The sequence below is a fragment of the Charadrius vociferus genome, unplaced genomic scaffold (genome assembly GCF_000708025.1).
Source record: "Charadrius vociferus isolate BGI_N301 unplaced genomic scaffold, ASM70802v2 scaffold447, whole genome shotgun sequence".
NCBI lineage: Eukaryota > Metazoa > Chordata > Aves > Charadriiformes > Charadriidae > Charadrius > Charadrius vociferus.
In genome coordinates this window covers 826-23,174 of record NW_009649040.1, presented here as the reverse complement: position 1 = coordinate 23,174, position 22,349 = coordinate 826, and the positions used below count along the sequence as shown (strand labels likewise).

The 22,349-nt window shown below is 38.4% G+C and overlaps 1 protein-coding gene across 1 annotated transcript; it reads right to left on the bottom strand.

Annotated features, from left to right (window-relative positions):
* Positions 1-671: 671 nt before the first annotated feature.
* AKAP9 (A kinase (PRKA) anchor protein 9) lies at positions 672-21,798 on the bottom strand (the record flags this gene model as incomplete). The annotated part of the gene is given in 21 exon segments (XM_009887913.1): positions 672-1,275; positions 1,950-2,089; positions 3,284-3,404; positions 4,208-4,293; positions 5,323-5,555; positions 5,951-6,151; positions 6,749-6,934; positions 7,794-7,902; positions 8,759-8,964; positions 10,668-11,336; positions 12,237-12,387; positions 13,433-13,652; positions 14,411-14,555; positions 15,218-15,406; positions 16,326-16,517; positions 17,304-17,422; positions 18,134-18,197; positions 18,630-19,133; positions 19,504-19,650; positions 20,709-21,668; positions 21,670-21,798. Coding segments are annotated over 21 exon segments (4,815 nt in total), but the record flags the coding sequence as incomplete, so codon positions are not given.
* Positions 21,799-22,349: the final 551 nt, after the last annotated feature.

The following is a 22,349-nucleotide window of genomic DNA, read 5'->3' as shown; positions in this document are numbered from 1 at the left end:
TTTCTGCACGTAGTGATCTCTGAAAGCTTGGTGTAAGTAAGTGTGAAAGTAACAATATGATGATAACAAACAACGTTAATTTTGTAAATAACGTGTTCAAGTATAAAACGGTCACAAATTAAGTGAAATAGCTGAATGTTGTCCCCTTTTGTACTGACTCATGCAAGATTGTTAACTGGTGTTTGGTTCAAGGGTGGTGATGATAAATGGTAATGAGTTCTGGCTCACAGGAACTTTGAATTAAATTCATAAACTTACCTCTTGTGGATGTTTTCTGTGCTCATCCCTGGCAATTCCAAAAAGCTTTTTACAGTAAATTTGTAATAAACTACCTTACTTTCTTGTAAGTATAAAGATATCATGCAAAGAGCTCTCCCTCCCCTTTATCAGTGCTCACTAGAGCAAGGGCTTTGCCCAGTCTTTCCTGTTCTAAACTCAGGTGTAACTTCTAAAACCTCGTGTTTGTATCAGTCCCAGTAACTGAGGGAGTGCAGTATCTTACCTTCCAGCTCTGTAAGATGTGACCGGGGTCTTTAGAAACCACACTTGTGCCTGTCCTCTCGTCTCCTTAGCAGCAGCAGTTTGGAATCTGTAAAAAGTAAAGCTGCAGCAGCCACCACCAGTAGGAGGAACACAGTGTGAGTAAGGGAGTGGTTCTTGAACACAGTTAAAAGCATGAAGTCATCTTTATTTCAGTACTTTGACAAAATACCCATAAAATTCAAAACTTCTACCGTTACAAAAATAGGTCTCTACAAGTGATATTCTGTCTGCACTGCCAGTAGCAAATATTATGAGAGTCATGTAACTTCAGTAGCCTTGCCAGAAAAAGTGCAAGTAAACTTTGCTGAATGTAGCTCAATTTCATTAATACACAAGTTTCATCTTCGCACCCTTTTGATAAATACACACTTCATAAGTTAATCATTTAAATTAGCATTCCACAAATATACATGTAATTTAAGCGGGGAAGGGGTTTGAGGGGGAGGATTTGTTGGTTTGGTTTTTTTTTTGTTATTTTTGTTTGTTTTTTTCATGACCACAAAGTACCTATATACATAAACCCCAGTGTGGGTGGGTGGGTGTGCCAGGATGGAACTGTATACAATTGTCCAGCTGTGTTCATATTGGTCCCACAATATACACATTATACAAAAGCACAGAAAGAGCACAGATTTACAGAAGGCAATCCATTAACATCACTGCCCGTGATGGAGATGGCGGAAGGATATTATCTCCTCATACCAGCGTGCAACTGAGTGTATGAAGTCGAACCTGTAAGAGGGAGAAAGACTTTCATCAAGATTACTTGGAATAATTAGATGAGGATTTACCAACATGTTATTTAGATGAAGAAGTGTGAAAGATTTACCGGGGAAATCTTTTAAGAAAAAAGCTTCCTCAAATGATGGGTTTTATGTTGAAGTAAGACTTTAACACAGTAACCGCAAAAATCAAGTTTGATAAATTACATCCCATTGATCTGACAATTTTCTTGATGTGTTCCTTTTACAACACAAAAATTATCATAATCTATGGGACAAAAGGCTGTGACGTCTGTAATTGAAGTGGTAGGAGAAGAATTTCCCCTTGTGCTCCCACTCCTCAATCTTTTGGGTACATTTTTCTCCATCTAGCTTAAAATTTTCATAAGATGCCAACTGAACCCTTGCTGCACATTTATTAGAGATCAGGCAAAGTTAAAGTGTTACCAATAAGCTCAAAATCTGTAATTAAAGCACACTTGTCTGTCTCCCTTCAAAAAATTTTACAATTTTCTTTTTAATGAGCTTTTGGCTACAGCTCAGAATAGCCTCTTGTTTAAGGCGGAAAATGCCTAAAATCAAAGATGCTTCTTATGTATTTCGGGGAACCAGAACACACTTCTTAACTTGGCGCTGTGCCTTGTGCTACGCGGGAGTGATGGGGCGGACTGCCCGAGCCCTCACCTGACTGCACGCTGCCCAGTCGCCGTTGCAGCGCCTCCAGCCGATTGATGTAATCTGTCAGAGCTCTTTCAGGATCGTAGTTCTGCAGTTGAGAACAGGCGAAAGACACTGGGTTTAAATCAGTGTGCATACTGTGGAACCTAGGGGCAGAACAACACAGATGGTTTGTAAAAAAGCAAAAATTCAAATAAAAGTGTCAGCAGACATAGCAAAATACCGTAAGTGGGGACAACCTTACTGCCTGCACGTCACTTACCTGACCCCTGTGGTTACCAGCACATCACGCCCACTTAACCTCCCTGCCATTTATTGCCCGAGCCATTGTACTGCCTCCCCCAGAGAAACCACTTTTCCCTGTTGCCTTTTCTTTCTTTTGCACCAGATTTGTTGCTGCATTTCTCTGGGACAAAGACTGACCAGCAAATTCCTACTGAGACTGCAGCAGAAGCCATCGTAGATTCATGTTTGCTTTTCTACTAAGCTCGTGTGAACAAGGACACAGCCGTCGTTACAGGATTCTGTCTCTCTTCATTACTTTCTCGAAAGTCAAAAGTGGCTAAAATAATTAAACATTTTTTCCATGTAAACTGCTACGGTTGCCACAAACTAAGATTACAAATGTTGAGGTGGTTTATATAAAAATAAAGATCCAAACCAGCAAGAATCTGATACTCAATAAAGCTCAGAGCCCACAACTCCACATGAGGTAATGAAAGGCTGATGGCACTCCTAAAAACCCTGTCTTAGGTGAAAAATACCTGTTTTCACTGGCATCCGATTCACTAATACCTCTGGTATCGCAGCTCAGCAGAGCCAACCAGAAGGGTTTAATCAAGAACAAGCAGTGGAGCTACCAAGCAGCTTCCACCCGTGCGTTGGCCATGAGGCCGTGATAATTCCTCCCAGCCCACAGTGACCAGATGACCCTCCGCGGCCACAGCGAGCGGCTCTGCTTCTCCCTTCCTTCAGCTGAGGGCACCTGAGGCAGCTCCTCCCGGTGCCGCAGCAACCAGAAAGGTGGACAGGCAGTGGAGGTGTGCTTGGTGACAACGCCTACACTCTACGGAGGTCAGTAAATGTAGCTCCATCCCGTCATCTACCACCAGTTCCAAGAACATGCCATAAATCAGACAGCAGAAGTCTCCAAGTGTTGCCCTTGATCAGGTGTTGAGTAAACGCACCATGAAGGCCTGAGATGTAATTTGTTATGTATCCTTACAAAAAAAAGTTAAAAATCGTACAGCATCAAAGATTACAAACCTTAGCAGTGAGCAGTGACACATTCATTTAGTTACATGGTGTCCTGACAGAGAATAATCTAAAATAAAACATACTTATGTTGAAAGTTTACAGGAGATCTAAGAGACCCCATGTCTGACCTGGATCTATAGGAATGCCTGTGTTCTCCATAAAGATCCACGCCACCAGAGAATGAATCGGGCCGTAGTTCATTACCTAGAAATATAAAAAGCAGTATTTTGAAAACTAAAAAAAAAAAAAATTAACACCTTTCTCACTTTACTGGGAATCTCAAATGCGAGTTTTCTGTTTGCGTATCACAAAAGTGGTGGTTAACAAAGGTAGATCACTTTCAGACTGCGTCCAAGAACACCAGAGGTGAAATCCCAGTCTCAGCGATGTTAATGGGAGAACTCTGAGAGCCTGAGCAGGACAGGGCTTTAGTGAAGACCTAGAGAGCCAGGAATTAATAGAGAACCTTCTGATTCTCCTTTGGCTCCTACCAAAAAGCAAACAGAAAACCAGATCTCCCAAACTTCAAGCTGTAACAAAAGAATGACAGGCTTTCGTTCTGAGGAAAAGGCCAGGGAGGGCCGGGCAACGGGCTCTGTCACCACTGCAGGGACACCGTAGCTGCTATGATTCCTCTGTCCATCCCTGTCCTCAGCATCCCCTCTCAGAGCTGGGGGTGCGGATGCCTTATGAGAAACCCAATGACACAGCTAAAATTGTTTTTACAAACAGACTCCATAGGGAAAGTTGCCATATTTTTTTAAATCCCACCCACAACGGAGCAAAACAAGATTGAAGAAAAAGCAAATAGATTGGTGTCTGTGCCGAGCACGGAAACTCTCAGAAACCTGAGAAATAGGTTAATCCAAGCAATCATAGCAAAAGAAAGGGGGAACAGCACCTCATTCATTCCACATGAGGAAAATACAAATTAAAAACCATCTCCAATAAGCAGTGGTGTGACTTGTGAATACCATTTTTTCAGTCATTACTGGACTACGATTTACCTGTGTTCTGGCTGAAGACATCCCTGTTGATACTTAGTACACCAGAACCCGTAACTCTGTGCCATCGACGAACCAGAAACTTCATTCTGCATTTCAAATAAAAAAATAAATACTTCAGGATAAATGAAATAGTCTGCTAAAAATAATCTGCTGCTTGTAATCGAGAAGGCATGAGAATTTCTTGAACACCAAGTAAAATTAATGGATGGGTGTCTAGAACCTGAAGATTGAGTAGAAAACATCCTTATACACATCCCTAAGAAAATCATCTTTTGTCCAAATCTGCCTACAGCTTCACCTCTGCAATTCCAGTGATTCCAGAGGTGCTGCGTAAGTCCAAGAGGACAGCAAATGGCTGAAGCACCTAAACAACAGGGCATCAGCATTTTAAAATCATACTAAAGAGGCTTTTTGTCCTGTCGCATCCCCAAAATTGTAACGGCAGAGCGCTACGAGCAAAAGCCTCACTTACAACAGGCATATGAATAGTTGCTTGAATTTATACTACACAGGAGGCACGGATGACTAGCGAGCAGCAGCGCCTGGGGGATCGGACCTTTGTGAAGAAGGTGGATCGGACCTTTGTGAAGAAGGTTTGCTAGCAACATGGCAGTACTGTGCAGTAACAACCTTCCCCTGTTCTTCCTCGTCTGTTCCTCTTCATCCTCAGTCTGAGACCTAAGGTCTCATGAATTCAAAGGACTACGCAGATGGATAAAATTAGTTCTTAAATCTGTATTATACTTACACACAAGAATTTAACCTTTAAAGGAAATTCTATTGCAGAAAACACCCTCGTAACTAAGTGCATAGCCTAGCATTGCCAATAGCTTTTTTTTCTAATAAAATGACTTTATCCAATACACTTCATTGTTGATTAATTATCAAATACAGAGCCATTTTCACCTACAATCAGGCATCTTATCGCTATTACAGATTTTACCTATGCTCTGCTCAACTTGTCACCCTACACAGTATCTACTATACTCAAAACTACCAAAAGTGTATAATTTAAACAGGACGGAACATGACAACTTCTAGATTCCACTACAGAGCTAGAAAAGTATGTATTACACTGCAGTCATCTGTTTGAAATCAAACTTCTTCTGGTTTACCTTGAAATTGCAATGGACACTCTGACTGCAGAGCGAAATCTCGTAAAGCCCTTTGAATGCTGCGTGATGATTTCAAGGTCTGTGTAGGAAGGTTGTCCACCCATTCGTGCAATGAGGGCCAGCGTGGCTTCTTCACACTCCTGGAATCCGCCTAGTAGCAGCAGCAAATATTTTTTCTGATATATGAGAGCTTTCCGAAAGCTCTCTGCTCGTAGGTATTTGCCATAAATTCTCTACAACAAGGAAAAAAAAAAAGACGCCATAAGCTCCAAGAATTATTACAGTTCTAAGATTTTTGACATCATTACTCCTACAGCATTTCTGTGATTTTTCATTTCTTGCTATCATGGAGAAGACTGCACTACTGCACACACTTGTTAAATGTAGCTTCATAATTTGAGGATGACCTGAGAGCAAGAAATAGATCACACGCAAAAGGATAACGTAGGTGCTTACATATCATTCTTGGGGAGAAAAAACAAGAGTCAGGTATCTGAGGATGAACATTTTTAAACCGAATTAATATCTGTTTACTTAGAATAAGCAGAGTGAACACAATGAAAAAGAGCCCCAAATCAAAATGAAAAAAGCAGCCGTAGCTAGTGTGGAGGCAACAAAGTCTTCCTACCCTTAAAACAGCATTTTCAGAATCTGATCCCAGTTCTCTGAGGAAAGCTTCGCTCCTGAGCTCTGCTCTCAGCTTGGAGAGTTCTGCATCAGCTTGCTTCAAAGATTTCTGCAGTGACAGCTTTTCTCTGTTCCAAATTTCCTTCTCAGAGGCAACAAGAGTATCGATATTAACTCCAACATCCGATGAGTGTCTAGAAGACTGAAGACGAAAGAAACTGAATTTGAACCACACAGTTTGGAAAAGCTTGAGCTGTGTCATTCTAGTCATTGGTTTGGTGGAGAGCTCAAAATTATTGAGAAAAAACAACTACCCGCTGATTGGATTTGAGGCTACCCTTGCATCCTAAAACCTCAGGTAGTGAGTTAAGGAGCTTGATAAATAGCCTAGAAAAATACAGCTCCCCCCAAAAAAAATTCCCCCTAATTGGATCATACCAGTTTCATGATCTTGAAGCTATCTGGATCTATACAATAGATATCTGATCTATTGCATCTCATCATGGTGATGAGATACAGACCAAAAATAGAAGCACATGGAATTTAAAAGAGTAGTTAACAAAAGAATGCTGGGTAAAATTGCAAAGTTGCCAATAAACAAAGTGAGTCAAGATATCTTGACCACAGGACAAGAGTAATTCGCACCCATTTACTGTGCAGGAGGGAAGCCAAGAAAGACAGACAGCTCGATCACTCCCACTTAGGTGACCAGCACAAAGAAGGTTAGGGTTATTTCACAGCACGATGCTTTTATGCCTATATATACACATCATTATTATCAGCGCCATCGAAGACATACGTAATCCCCAGAAGGTTGTCTGTGCTGGTATCTTCTCAGTTCTTCCTCCAGTTTCATAACAGCGTTCCTCAAATTATTCTTTTCTTCACTCAATCTGCTGACAAAGCCCGTCAGCTCAGCGTTTTGTCTCAGCAGCCTCTCAGTCAATGAGCTAGATGGCGTCCCCGCTGGCAGCGCTAGCTTCAGCTAGAAGGAAGAAAGCAGGCCAAACACAGCTTGTACTAGATCCAAGTTGCCCAATTGAAAATACTTGGCTTACAGTGAAAAACTTCTGTAGATAATGACAATAACTTTGCAATAACTTATACAAAGAAAGCATGCGTGTACATGCAAACTACAAATTAATGTGACTTTCTCTTCTACGCTTAGCCTGGACAACACAGCAGCGTATTTTCATGCAAGGTCAGTTGTACCAGCCATAACAATTTGCAAAGCTTTTCTACTATGTTTGGATTTATCTAACTTAGAGGAAAAGAAAAGCCCCAAAGCTTTTTCAAGTCATGTTGAAAACATTTGCTTAAAATGCAGGTGAGGCCCTAGCCAAGCTCCATTATAACCAAGTATTGCTGAAGTCTTTGTAAGAGATTACATCATTTCAATTTTTACACAGGTGCACACTACTCAATTTTCAGCTGCCTTTCCTTTGGTAAACACAGGGCAGTTTAAGTAAATGCGTTGTATCAACACAAAATAATAAATATTAAATGTTGATTTTAGTAGTAGTGAGCAAAGTTTCCTCAATTACAGAAATACTGCTGAAAGGAAAATATCTTTTCTTAAAGAAAAAGCCAGGAGATTCAAAAATTTAAACTGGAAAAGTTTTAATTCAAAAGGTAAAAATTCACTTTTAAGGTAATTAAAATTGAAAAAATAAAAGGAAAAGGGTTTTTTACGCTTCACTAACTCCAAGTCAGCACACTCACTGGGGCAGATTCTGCTCTATAAAGTACAGACCTGGGTAAGTACAGACTTAACTCCTCGCTGGTTTCTGCTCACAGCTCATCACGCAAACTCTCCCACCAAAGTTACAATACTGCATTCTCACCTCTTCCAGATAGGACAATCCAGGCAGTTTTTGCAGCTCTGAAATAACTTCTTCGATGGTATTTTGTATTGCAGTGAAGTCTTGATCATCTGCTGTTTCAAACTGTAATCTGAAACACAAGCGACAGTTTCAACAGCAGGTACAGTCTGACACCACCAGCCAGACTGACAGCACTTCCCATCGATCCATACGCACTGGGACTTTGGCAAATCTCTTCAGCACAGTTACTGGAGACATGGCAACATTTTCAAGACTGCTCAGTGACTCTAAATTAAATTGGCTCGGTTTTAAAAAGAATTTGCATGGCACAGTTTCCACTGATTTTGAGAAAAGGATGCTCTACATGAAGCGCACTTTAAAATGTGGTTCTGCTTCCCCACAACCTTGTTCAATCTGTGTGAGGGAAATATTAGGGTATTTTCAGGATATAATGCATTCCACTTTGCCCAAATGTTTCAGAAAAAATGTTAAATATTAAATCACAGCAAAATAAAAACAGATTCAAATCTCCCCTGGACCTGGTACCATGGTATTTTTTTTCTTAAGGAGATAGTAACCCAAGAAAATAAGAATCAAGATCAATTTCACTTGACCATAAAATATTAATTTGTAGGGAATAATTCCCATATTTGTCCCCTTACACAATGAATTAATTCATTACTGAATTGTTTTAAAATTATTTACCTATGCCATACCCAAATAAAACTTATCACCTTTCAGAGAAAAAAAGAGACAGTTTTGCTGTAAGTTACAAAGCACCATATTAACCATGTAAGACGTAAAGCAGCAGTCGATACTCTGCAATCCTGTCTTACATCAGCACATCTTAAGTGATGGCATATCCTATAAAACTAGAACAGCTCCAAAATCAGTTAGGCCCACAGTCTGTGAACTACGATTAAACCCCGATATATTCGCTTGCTGGTTGCTATTAACAAAATCAAGTAGCCGAAGACTGGCCTAACCTGCTAGCAGCTTTCCGAGCCAACTGCTTCAGCTTTGGAGATGCGTTTTGCAGCTTCTGTCTGATGTTTTCCAGAATTTCAGTAGCAGCAGAGAGATCCCCTCCTCCTGTCAGCGTGGGGTAGGTTGATTCATTTGTCTCGGCTCCTTCCATTTTTTGCTGGAGAACCCAATTTCTTGTTCTCTCATTGGGTGTGTCCCAGGTAGTCTGTATAAAAACATGTGGGTTTTATATATATATATATAATGCATGCTTTAGAACGAAAACCTTTGATTCTGAAACACACTCAGAAACTGAAGAACATAAACAATTCTGACACAGAAAGGAGTACAGTGTGATGACACTACTGTTGTAGCGTACCGCTAAACTATTATTTGTGAATGGTACAGTGTGATGCCTCTCTTGACTGAGATCTAGCAATCACACAGCGACTGTGAATCCATCCAACAAACTCAGCCACCAGGAAGCCACACAGCCTTTCTTCTGCCAGCAGCTCCTTTACCAGTTGTGCATGGAATTTGGGCAACTGTGCCCACGTGTTTCAGTGACCAATTCATAGAGGAACAGGACTGGAAAAGCGCACCATGGTCATGGCAGTCAGTCGCCAGTCACAGGCAATCACACAACCGATGCAGCCACAAGTGAAGTGGTCCACTAAACATGTGTTCCTCACCCTCACTAACCTGACACTGGCCACGGAAGAACCACAGGCCCCCCCAAGAAAACCTGAGTCTACAGCTGTGCCTTTGGACATCTGACCACGGTGTGGTACCAACGAATAAAAGCAGGGTGCTGCAAACATGCCACCAAGCAGCAGGCGGCTCATTATTTGAAACTCCAGGCAGATCCTGGAAACCAGATCATACTGTCTGCTGCTGAGGAGGGGAAAGAGCTCCAACAGTCACTGCCAACCTGATCCCAGGAAAGACTCTTCGTTGACCGCAGTGGTGGCAGTTACCTCTGAGCAGAAGAGCAAGGTGCACAAACTGAGCACAGCCTGAAGGCTGGTGCTGTCACAGTTATCAAGACACTCAACATCCTGCCTCCAGCTCTGGGTAGTTTTCAACACTTCAGAAGATTAAAAACAGTAGCCAAATTAGATGAAGAGAACAATTTCTTTCCTGGCTCCACAGACAGCCAGCTGCCAAAAAGTACGGAATGATGGCAGAATGGGGAAAAAGACGGTCAGCAAGGAGGCAAGTCTCCTGTCAACCCTCTCTGGGACTATCCACAAATCTCCCACTCAGCAACACCTACTTCTTACAGAGAACTTTCTAAAGAGTTTTAAAAGTCTTTACAAATAGTTTAAAAGCTTTCCAAACCTTTCTTATGATAGAGAAAAATTTACAGGCAACAGTGGTTCCAACTTTCATTCATCTAAAAATTAGGCTAAATTCTGAAATTATTTTTTTCCCTTGATTTCTTCCTTCTATTTTGTTTGCTAACAGATACATATCATGCATATGCTTGTTTGATTACTTACTCATTTAATTATTGAAGTTGTTGGGAGATCACTTTTAAATGTTTCAAAGACCACTTACAGTTTATGAACTAAAGATTAAGAGCACTGACCTGGAGCATTCCTGAGTAGGAATAGCTCATTCCTGTTACTGGCTGTAGGGAATAATTTCCTATAGTGAGACACAAAGTGCGCGTACACATTCAGATGCATTTCCCCTGCTCGCGCTCCTCCTTGCACATCTCTACAGCTTCATTCTCAGATGTCTGTGAATAGTTTCAGGTAGCAAAACTGGAATACTTTCCCCTTCTCTGGTGCCTGTATTTTGTAAACTGTAGGCTATTTCACAGATTGAGTTAAGGCACAGTGACACACGTCGCTAACTGAACAAAAGAATTAAAAGCTAAATTGCACAGTTCAGTATTACACATTGTTCTCAGTCCTACTGTACCTCATTTGGATTGTGGCTTGGTGTCCTTTCGGCTTCCTTTCTTCCTTCATTCTCCTGCTCTTTTTTCTGTAGTTCTTGGATTATTTCCTGCAACTTCTTTGTTTCATTCCCTAATTTATGAACTTCTTGCTTCTTTTCTCCAAGTTGCCACTGAAGGTCTTCTACTTTGGACTCCAGTTCATGGAGTTTCTTCTGTGCTATTATGTTAGCATCTTGTTCTGCTTGCAACGCTTTCCTCTGGATCTGCCTTTCTTTTTCCATTTGCTGTCTCACTTGCACAGCTTCCAGTTTATACTTCTCCATCTCACTTACTAACTCCACTACACGGTCATGTTTTTCATCCATTTGTTTCTGTAGCTCTTTAAGCAATTCCTCAGATGGATTAGGTGTTCCAGCTTGCCCCTTATCTTCAGCACTTTGAAGCTGAGCACATAGCTCTTTTTCCCTTTCTAGGGCACCGCTTATTTCGAGGGCTCGAACCTTCTCTGATTCAAGAAGCACCTGCAACTCAGAATTACGGCCTCGTTCACGTGACAGCTGGGCAGCACTGAGTGCTTCTTGGGATTCGATTTTCTGCTGCAGATCAGCTGACAGCTGTTTCTCTTGCTCCAAAAGTTTAGTTAACTGTAAGTTCTTTTGTTTTTGATCTTCAAGTGAAAATTTTAAATCCTTCCATAGGAAAACAGAAGAAAAGACTGATTAAAGCCATTTATGTATACTTTCCATTATCTTCTACAAATTGCAAATATGCTATCTCTACACATCGATTTTAACAGGTTTTACGATTCACAATTAATGTGACAATACTCGGAATGCTGCAGACACATCTTACATTAAAATGTATTACAGGTGTCTTTATTCTAAAATCAGATCATCTCATAAAAGAATAATATTTGTAACACACTTTTTAATAACATACAAACAGCCGTAGTTCTGAAGTTGAAGATAACCAGCTGCTTTTACTTTCTAAAACTGTGATAGTGATTTTGCAAATGAAGATTTCAAGATGGAAACAGATCTATACTGTTAAAGTGATTGGCTTTTGTCTTACTACTTGTAGTAGGACACCGGGTCTCTCCTTCACTATATCAGACACTGCAGAGGTACCATGGAAGCTGCTAATGCATTTTCACCTAAACTCCCTAGTTTGGTTTTCAGGAGGTGAAACCTCTGACTTTTAAAATAGAGACAAACAATATAACTCCTTAAATAATATTCTTAAATCCTATCTTTAACGTTGTGGTGGAGGTTAGGTGTAGCCATGTTAGCAGTGTCCCGTCCCCTTAAATATCTGAGGGCTATCATACAGAACAGAATCTTTTCATCTTGGACCTGACAAGCGCAGTTGTAAAATTCCTATTGATTTAAGTGGTATTTGCATCAGGCCTTTTCCTCTCTTTGCCACACAGCTTCTATATATCTTTCTTCAGCTCTAGATGATATAATGCTGCTGTTGAAGACAGAACATGGAGCACACATGGGACAAAAATGTAAACTGAGATGAATTGTTAACCAAAAGAGTATCAGTGTGCTCCTTGATGTTCCAGGCCATTTGGGATGATGGCATACCTCAACCTCTTCTCTTCCTCTTTCTTCACTACGTTCCATTTTAGCTTTTTCCTTTTCCAAAGCCCACTGCAGCTCTCTTGATTTTTTCTGTTCAGTGGCCATTGTATCTTTGAGAATATCTAGCTCAGCTGCTTTTTCTTTAACTTCAGTCCTAAAAGAGAAATGGGAAACCTTTAGATTAGACAATGGCTAATCCTACCACAGTAATATCAAGTTACTTGATGTTTATTCCATGTTGTGCACTGCTCGTGTAGTACAGTAACACTGAAAAGCCTATTTATAAATAAACAAGCCTAACTCAAAAATAAAAGAGCTGCATGGCTCAAAATGGACAGAAAGTGTGTCCATCCTGCTAACTTTGTAGCTGCCATTTTTCATTAATTGGAGGCTCAGAGGCAGCTAGTGTTCAACTTAATCCAGTCACTGGCCAAAATCTGAAAGAATGCAGGAGAAATGTATCTTGCTGCCATGTGTTTCAAAGGAAAAAAAAATAAATCCATCTTGGGGGAGGAATAATTAAAAAAAAAAGTCTATGCCCTGAATTTTCATGTTCTTGCAAATCAATTTTTTATCAGTTTGCAAAAGAATGTTGCTCCTGATAGATAGCTAAAGGCTATAAGGTGGTCTATAAAGTAATACCAACTTAAACTCTTGTCTTAATTTGTTATCTCTGAGGTGCACATTAAGATACCATACATGGGCACATCCATATGGTAAAGTCATAAATAATAATGGCTTTCTTGGGTGCCAAATATTTGGCCCAGCACCTCTGCTGTTGACCACACCAAAAAAACACTTCGAAGTTACAGAATTTCATATGGAAGCACTTGAAAAGTCATCTTAACTCTGCAACTTTTTTCTCCATGTTCAGTTTTAGAAACAGAAAAACTTTTAATAAATACGGTATACCTATTAGCTTGCATACAGTAGTCTAACGTGTCAAAATTTAAAAAGAAACTTGACATTAATAAATCATTAAATCAAACTATGAATCAGATCTTCTTAATCTACAGAATTACATTTTCTGTCAAATGGAACAGAAGTCTATTTTTTGTCAGATGTTTTACAGAAACACTGAGAAGCATTTATACTTCATGAGATCAACTTCCTTAATAAAATCAGTATTATAATTTAAGACAACATAGAAAAGATCGTCTTCACTGTCAACCCAGAAAGGTTGGCACTGAAAGCCGCACCTGATGGTTTCTAGGTCCTTGAAGTGCTTGTGCTGTGCTTTAAGGGTTGTTTCAAGCTCTAGTTTGGCTTGTGCAAGCTCATTCTTCAGCTCAGCACCCATCATTCTCTCTGAATTCAGCTGTTCCTGAAGCTCAGCTGCTCTGTCCTTCATACTCCGGAGTTCCACTTGCATCTCCAGTATCTGTGACTGCTTCTGCTGCATATTATACTCCAGCATTTCTAATGAAAGTACCATTAATATGGACATTACTTAGTAAACAAACAACATTGTCTATTTGGATAAAGTCTCCCCTAGCAGAGAGAATGACCACAAAGCTATCGCTAAGAATGATATTTTAAAATAATATATCCTTTCAAGAGAGGACTGAAAGCAAAACAATATATTTCATACTGGAATACCTTTCATACTTTCCAATAAATCACTTCAACTCTCAAACTTCTTTAAACGGCTATGTGTGCAATCATATCAGTATGTGTCATTTGGATTATGACTAACATAATTGAGGTCAGGCGATTATGACTAACATAATTGAAGTTAGGCATGTATGTATACCTGTGACCAAATTTTTGTGACGAAACACTGACAGTGAGCATTTACCTAATTTTAAAGTATACCTCTTCTCTGAACTTTTTGCTGTTCATTCTAATTGCTTCTTAGTTTACTCATTCTGACTGACTATCCAACTTAGATAATTTCAAAGCTGTTGGACCTAAAGACATGGAATATAACCTTAAAATACAAGCCCAATTTTTATAGCAATTGGAGTAACTTTGTGTCACTTTCAGTTTGACACAAGTCATAAGAACACAGGCTACATCTTAATTTTTGCAAAATTAGTCCAAGGAGATTGAAAAAGATTAAAAGTATGCATCAAAAAAATCAGAGAGCAAAGCCAGTCAGTACTTTTTCACGTACAATGTTATGAGCACTGCCATGAAAGCATTTGGAAATAGACATATATTACCACAGAAGTCACCTTGGCTTTTTGAATCAATCTCTTGTTCTCTCTTTGGATTATTTTTCTTACTGTTCATCTGAGCGTGTAATACTTGAATCTCCATCAGCAAACTTCTTCTGTCTGCACTCTGAAGACAGTCCATTGCTGCTCTCTGGTTAGTAGCCTATTAGCATTAGAAACATATGTAAAAGTAAACCTCCAAATTTTATTAGAATATCTATGGTGTGGATATTACATTTCCTTATATATTCACAGTGCATATATATTCAAAACACTTTCAATTAAGTCATAATTAAGTCAATATTGTAATATTGGGAAGAACTGCTTTTTTTTTTTTTTTATTTCTCTACTAGGCATCAAAATTAGAGAACCAAAAGAACTATCAGTTTTAAGGCATATTGTAATTTTCCTCACTAATCCTTCCGTGCTCCACAGGAGATAACCGACCTCTCTCTGTCCCATAGCAGCCTTATCACTTCCTCTTCTTACAACTTGCTTCATATATACAAGCTATCTTTTCTCTTAGACAGTGTAACATAATTCTAATTAACTTAATGAAGTCAAGCTCAGGACAACTATGTATAATTCGAATTCATCTCTGAAGGCTGTATTTTTTCTACAGCTTGTGCACCCAAAAATCTCTTTCCTGCATCACATAAGTTTTTCTTTTCTCCTCTTCTCACCTCTTCTTCCTGCAAGTCTTTGTTTTCACTCTTACACTGTCAAAACTACTATTAATACATCTATTTTTAAATGGATTTATACATTCAAATTTAAAATCTAATGAAGACAAACACACTTTGACTAAAGTATGCTGTATATTACCTGCTCTTGTAGTCTGTGCTCTAACTGATTCATCAGTGTCACTGCATCTTTCATGCCCAGTTCTGCAAGTTCAGTTTGAAACGCAGCAAGAAGAACATTTTGTTCTCTCACAAAAAGCTGTTGAACAGCACGCAGAAGTTCTCCTCGCCAGTCTGAGACGCCTTCAGGAGATTCGGTATTTGCATAAATCTACAGTGGTATAAAACCCAATTTGAACAGCAGAATTCAAATATTACTTCAAGAACGGTCATTATCATTTTATGTAAAGCCTGTGTTTTCACTGGAATATTGAGCTTTTCTTACTCGATAGATACATAACTCTCATTCATACAAATGGATGTATTTATTGTACACATTATGACTTCTTCATGCACAAATGCTAAACTTTTATCTGTGTTTTAGGTGGAAGCAATTTAGCTTTTTATAACTCAAAACTTAGCTCTGTGTAGTTATTATTTATGTTACTGTATCACACTATCCTTTTAATTTTTATGATGTTACATGTATGTTCCTGGACTCTCACAGAGCTATGCGGTAGTGTGCAGATACTGTGTCTGAAGATTTATTTTATAATGATAGAAAGTTAATCCCCCCCATTTCATATGCTGAAATGAATGCAGAAGTAATAGAAGCTGCCTACATACATCCAAAAGTCTAATTGGGGTAATTAGACAGGCAAGTCCTAATAAGTTTTAACAGATTAATGATTAATACTGTGTTATATTTTAAACAATTTTTTTTAAAGCAATTTTTCTCACTACAGTATCTTTTAAATAGCATCAAAGTTCTACTACACCAACAAATAACAATAGTAAAAAAAAATCTACTTTAACAGATACTGGAAACATGCTTTCAACATAGAATTACTTTTAAAAGGTGGATCTATACTGTCAAAAGCTATTAATGCACAGAAGAACAAATGCAAGCTGTAATTTAAGGTATATTTTATTACCAGAAAGCGCAATGTGCAGTTTTACTGCATATTTTTGAAATCTTTTGCCTTGTAGCAGGATATTTAGAACACTTAAACCTGAGTTGTGAATACGGCTTATAAGGTTATCACAAATTATTTTTTTATTTAGATAGGATCTTATGCTATTATTTATACCTCAGCTTCTCTATGAAGTTGCAGTTTTGCAATTAGGTCTTTCAAAGATGAAATGGTGCTTATAAAAGCTTTCCTTTCCTCAAGCCAAGATTCTGGCTCTTGCTTTAGAGGTGGCACCTCTCTTTCACCATATGGAAATTCAGTGAGAGACAGCACCTGTATGCCTTCATGATGGACTGCTCTCAGCAAGCCCTGCAATAAATACAAAAAGAAATCAGTAATGCCAGTCCTAGTAACAACAACAACAGTAGTCTTCACACAAATTGGAGTACTGGTACTTCTAAACTGATCAGCATAAGGAAACTATTTATGCTTCCTCATATCAAAGACAGAAGCGTCACCCAGTTCTATATATCTGCCAAACAGGAGACCTTATTAAATAGGTGGATTTTTCCTCAGTTTCAAATGAAAATTCCTGAAGTTCATCTGTCAAATCAATACTCAAATTTGGTTGCTGATGGAAACTGGCATTTTAAAAACAAAGTCCTGGGAAGCTTCCAGGTGAGCTTTGCAATTCACTTTCTGAAGTTACTAGTAAGCTAGGGCTTTGTTGCAAAAGACATAATGTAATTACATTTTTTTTCATAATGTAATTAAAAGCATGATACCCTTACTGTTTATAATAAACACATTTGTTTACTTCCATAATATAGATATTATTCTACACCTGTAACAACAGAATCTTCAAAATTGGTAATATATGATCATTACATTATCATTAATACACAGGAACTACAATAAACTATAATTAACAATAGTGATATTTCTCATAATTTAGAACAAGCGTAGTTACAAAACTCATATTTAACCTAACTTAACATGCAAAAATGCACATCAGAAGTATTTTAATATGTATTAAAATAGCCGACACTAAAGCTTATCTAAACAGCTCTCTCTTCACTAATCAAGGCGCATCTAATCAAAGCTTTTGGTAGTATTACTCTTGTTCCATAATGAAAATGATCAGTTCTATTTTACCTTAATTTTTTTTGGAAGTAAATCTGTTGAAGTTTCACCTTCATCTATTCCTTCAGATATCGTGTCAGATCCCTGGGTCTGAGCAAGATACATTCCTTGACTCCAGTCTGAACTGGAGTCTAAAATAAAAGGAGAGAAAAACATGAAAGCTGGATTACTGTGAAACTTTGAAGAACAGGCATCAAAAAAATATTTTTGTCTGTTGTTGTAACAGGTGGTTGTGTGTCACCAGAGTTGATTCTAAGCCTGGAGACTACCTGTTTTATAGTTTTTCTTTTTCAGTTTCAAAGCAGTAACAGCAAAATAAAACTAAAAAACTGTACAAAACCTCAAACTTAAAAATCCCAGTTTAGTTCTAAAAGAGAAACAACTTTTTGCACAGACACTTCTACCAAATGACCCCTGCTTAATATGCTTAGCCTTTGCCTAGGAAAATGATCATATTAATAATTTTTATTGCTCTTGTAGAAATCAGTACCTGTCATCATCTGCCACTGCTGGGAAGCTGTAGCTTTAAATTCTATCACAAGATGATGAAGCTATGGTGGAGAGATAATGTAAGAAGAGTACAGGAACTCCAGTGAAAAGAGAAAAATTAGCATCTGATGCCTCAACTCAATCCATCTCCACTCTAGTCATTTTCCTTCCATAGCAAATGAATAGACACGGCACACTCAGCACCTTTTCTCAGTGTGACAGGCTTACGCTTTGATCTGGGGAGTAGTTGTTTTTATTTTTTAGAACAAAAACTCTTTAATGATAAACTTCATATTAAAAAAGCAGATTTAATTTATAATGCTGTTTGAAATCTATAAAAACAAGTTTCTTACCACTAGAACCTCCATCTCTAGCTTGATATGGTGGAGAACGTGCTAATCCAGAAACTGGAATTCCCTATATTTAAAAAAGAGAACAATCAAATCTTTAATCACCCCACAGCCACTCACAGTAAGGGAGCTAATTCCGAGGAGCGGGAAACAATATAAGCCTCTTTGTTTAGTCTCCCTTGCAATCAAATTAATCAAAAAGGAGATGACAAAGATGGCATTCAACAGGGTGATCTACGCTTGTCCCCACTTCACAGAGCAGGACAGGTCCAAGGCAGTAGCACAAGGGAGCATCTCATAGTTGAGCACACTCCCAAACTTTACTTGCTGAGGAAGAGGTTCACAATTTCTCACTAGGCCGTGGAAACATCAGAACACTTAAAAGCTTTATACTGAACATATGGTGGTTCACACTTAACAGATTTCAAATGGGAATTTCTGTAGCAGGAGCAAAAGCACAGACCGAAGCAGTTCAGTGAATATAAAATAGGATACATACCTCTTTAGCTCGTAGAGTTTCTATGACTTCCTTTAAAGCATTACATTCTTCAGTCAATACTTGCACCGCAACAAACTTCTCTCTCTTTAATGCTTCAGATTCAGAGATATGCCTTGTCTCCATGTCCATGATTTCAGCAGCGTGGAGTTCTTGCATTTGGTCAATTTTTTCAGTGAATTCTCTTACGATCTCTGCAATCTCTTCTGAAGAACATCCATTTTGCAAATCAATTTGGATTTCTGCATTTTTAACTAGGACTGGTGAAGTCTGGATACAGCTGTTGACTTCCATAGTCTTGTCTGTTTGTGATGATGAGCTTTTTCTAATCAGAGCAGACTCGTTGGTTGACAAATCACACAATATTTCCGCATCCTTTTTGCTTTCAGTTTTTGACATTTCCTTGTCCTTTCTCACGTAAGTTGCAAGCCTCTCTTCTGCTTGAATTAGGTTCTCTTTGACTTTGCTCAGGTCCTCGTGAAGATGTATCAGACTTGCTTCTTTTACCTGTAAATATCGAGAATCTGAATCGCAGTCCATCCAAATACTTAAAAAGAAAATCTAAACCCCAAACAACCCTCTATACCATTACAGCTCAGTTAGTCCCCTTCTAAAGCAGTTATGACATATGGTAACAAATATTATATCTTAAGGAATACAGCTCCACAGTGGACTGTAAAACTATGTATTTTGACAACAAATGAAGATGTGGTATACAGCATCAGCTCTATTCCACTGACAATAGGTATTGAGTGACTATTTTTCCTAATGGCATTCTCAGTACAAGATTTTAAAAAAACTATAGCATGCATATGTACACAGTAAGTCCTGTATAATCATTTGCTTTAAATACATTATGGAAAAATCTGGTTCTTACTGCTAGTTCTTGCTGAAGTTTTTCTGCCTTTTCTCTGTAACTGCTCAGTTCTTCCTTAGCAGCAGCCGCCTCTTCTTTAACTTTCTCTAGTTCAAGTTCACTAATAAGCACATTTTCTTTTTGACTTTCCACGAGTTGTGCTCCTACCTACATGGCAACGCAAGATATGGAAAACGGTGAAGAATCTCACGAAGACTCCAGTATTAACAGCACTGATCACTTTCACACCAATTTACTAAAGCCACAAATGAAAAGACTACAGGGCACAACAAACATATGTTATTCGGATTAACATAGTCTCCAAAAATTAAGACCGAAGGACCGTTTTCCTAGATTAACTCCCACAAGCTGGGTAAGTGTGGGAAAGACTGTCTTCTTACAGTTTACTGAACTGCAAGCAGAAATTGGCTACACCATGCAGAAAGCACAGGAAGCTCAACAGAGAGTAGGAAACGAAGTTGGATAATATTACTGAATTGGTGAGATATTTAAGACATTAATTCAATCTGCATTTGGACAAAAGTCTTAGAATCTTTTCTGGTCCAGCACTGGGTTCCATGATGTCTCTGAACTTAAAAGTTTCAGCAATCAAGTCCATGTTTAGGCTACAAAGCACTTTGAAGATTCTCTCAGATTCAACGTAACTCAGATTCAACATAACCAGTGGTGTATGGAAATCAGGACAAAAATATAATGGTAAAAACTACTGATGGGAAATATCTTTAGAATCAAGGCAGGAAAGCAAGCAAAAGTAAACGAAAATCAAAGCATGCATGAACAAAATCAACAACACCGCCCCCCTGCAACTGTGCAGACAAACTGCTATCACTCCCTTATAATTCTGAATCCTCTCTTAGATCATTTTTATCATTTTAATTTTTATTTTCCTACCACCGTGCCATGTAAAATTGTCCACTACGTCAGTTCAAAGTAAGAATAAGAAAGTATATGTTCAAAACTCAAAATCACCCTACTTTCATGAAAAGGCAAGGTGTTTTTAATGCAAAATGGAAATAGGTAGTGGAGTTCACCTAAAATAACATCCTTCTCTTCTTCGTAACTCCAGAAATAATAAATAAAGATCTACCCCACACAGCACAATATCCCTATCACTAGTCTCATTAAGAAGTGTTTCATTCATTATAGTTTTCATAAAATAACTGATTTTAGTGAAAACAAGCCAAAAGTGAATGGCATCCAATTACCTGATGTGTCCGCATTTCTTCTTGCTTAACGTATTTCTGAATCTCTCCTTTGTGTTTTTCTTGAACCTCTTCTAGCAACTGCTGAAGTTCTAAGAGTCTCTCTTCTTTCACATTAGCTTCCTTTTGTGCAATTTTTACGTTTTCTTTTTCTAACTCCAAGTTACGATTTACCGTTGCCAGTTGGTCCTCCATCTCGCTAAGCCTCTGTCTTAAGAGTGATAGTTTTGATTCCATCTCATTTTCAGTTCTATTACTCAAACCCTCTCTTTGGGCATTCTTGCTGACTTCTTCCACACAATTTGAAGCTTCCTGATTTTCCTGCATGAATTTCCTTTGCTCTTGCACTGCATTTAGCTGAACCTGACTCACAAGAGCAGCAGCAACTTTTTCCACTAGTGCCTTTTCCAGTTCTGATATCTTCTTTTTAAGTGATTCTCTTTCAGCTTTGCCTTGCTCTTTCAGGTCTTTTATTTCATTGTAGGACCGGCACAGTTCTGAATCTTTTTCCTTAATGCATGCATGAAGTTGCTGCAGTTGTACCTCCATCTTCCTAATGGTGACTCCGGTATTTTCATCTGAAGACCTATGCTGGGTTTGATCTAGCAACTCTACCTTCTCACATGAGCCTTTTTCCACTTTTTCAGTTTTCCCATTGCTCCTGTCTTCTGCTTTTTCCCTATCACCTTTCATCAGTGCACACTTATACTTCTCTGTCATTCTTTCATGCTCTTTTTTTAACATACTTATTTCTTGCTTTAGCTGGTTCATTTTTAAGTTCATTTCCTCAAGCTCATTCTTTGTTCGAGATGCCTCTACATTCATGTTTTCTACTTGCTTCTCCAAAGCTTCTTTTTCTGCCAGAACTGTTTCAAGTGTGTGTTTCAGACTGTCAGCATCTTCTTGAAAAACGGCAATGTCTGCAGGTACTTTTTGTTCAATATTTGCCAGTTCCTGCTGTAAGCTTATCAATTACTTCATTCAACTGCTCTACTTCCTCATAATTTTTTTTCTTCACACGTTCTTGATCACTTTTCAGACATTCTACCTGGGCTTCAAGCTCCCGTATATGCTCATTTTGCTCTTCAATAACCTGAAAAAAAAAAAAAAAAGAAAAAAAGAACTTCACAATGGGTAACTATTAAATCCTCAGACAATTTTTCTCCTGGACTTCACACCAACAGTTTAATCACACATTGAAACATCTTGTAAAAGAAAGTACATCCTCAGTGAACTCCTTAATGGAATGTCTCTTGTAAAGTTTTATGAGAATCATTATATCTTCACACTGGACTGACAAAGTAGCCTGTGAACTTAATGAACTACAAAACAGGCAAGTATCAATTGAAGTGAAAGTATTAATAATATTCACAGAGATATGAAACACTGAAGTTTAAGTGTTCACAATACTTTTTCCCAACAGTTTGGTCTAAAGCTCTGTCTTGTCCCTCTTATTAAAAATTAAAATGGAAACAAGTGGAGTGCTCGTGTCTGTGCTGTTCAATCTTCTTATGCAATCAAAGTTTAACATTTTATTTTTACTTAAAGAATTCCAAGGAACCAAGAGTTATGAAACTCAAAACTTACAGATAAATTATCCTGCATTACGTTACATACAGAATTTCCTTTAAAAAAAAAAAAAAG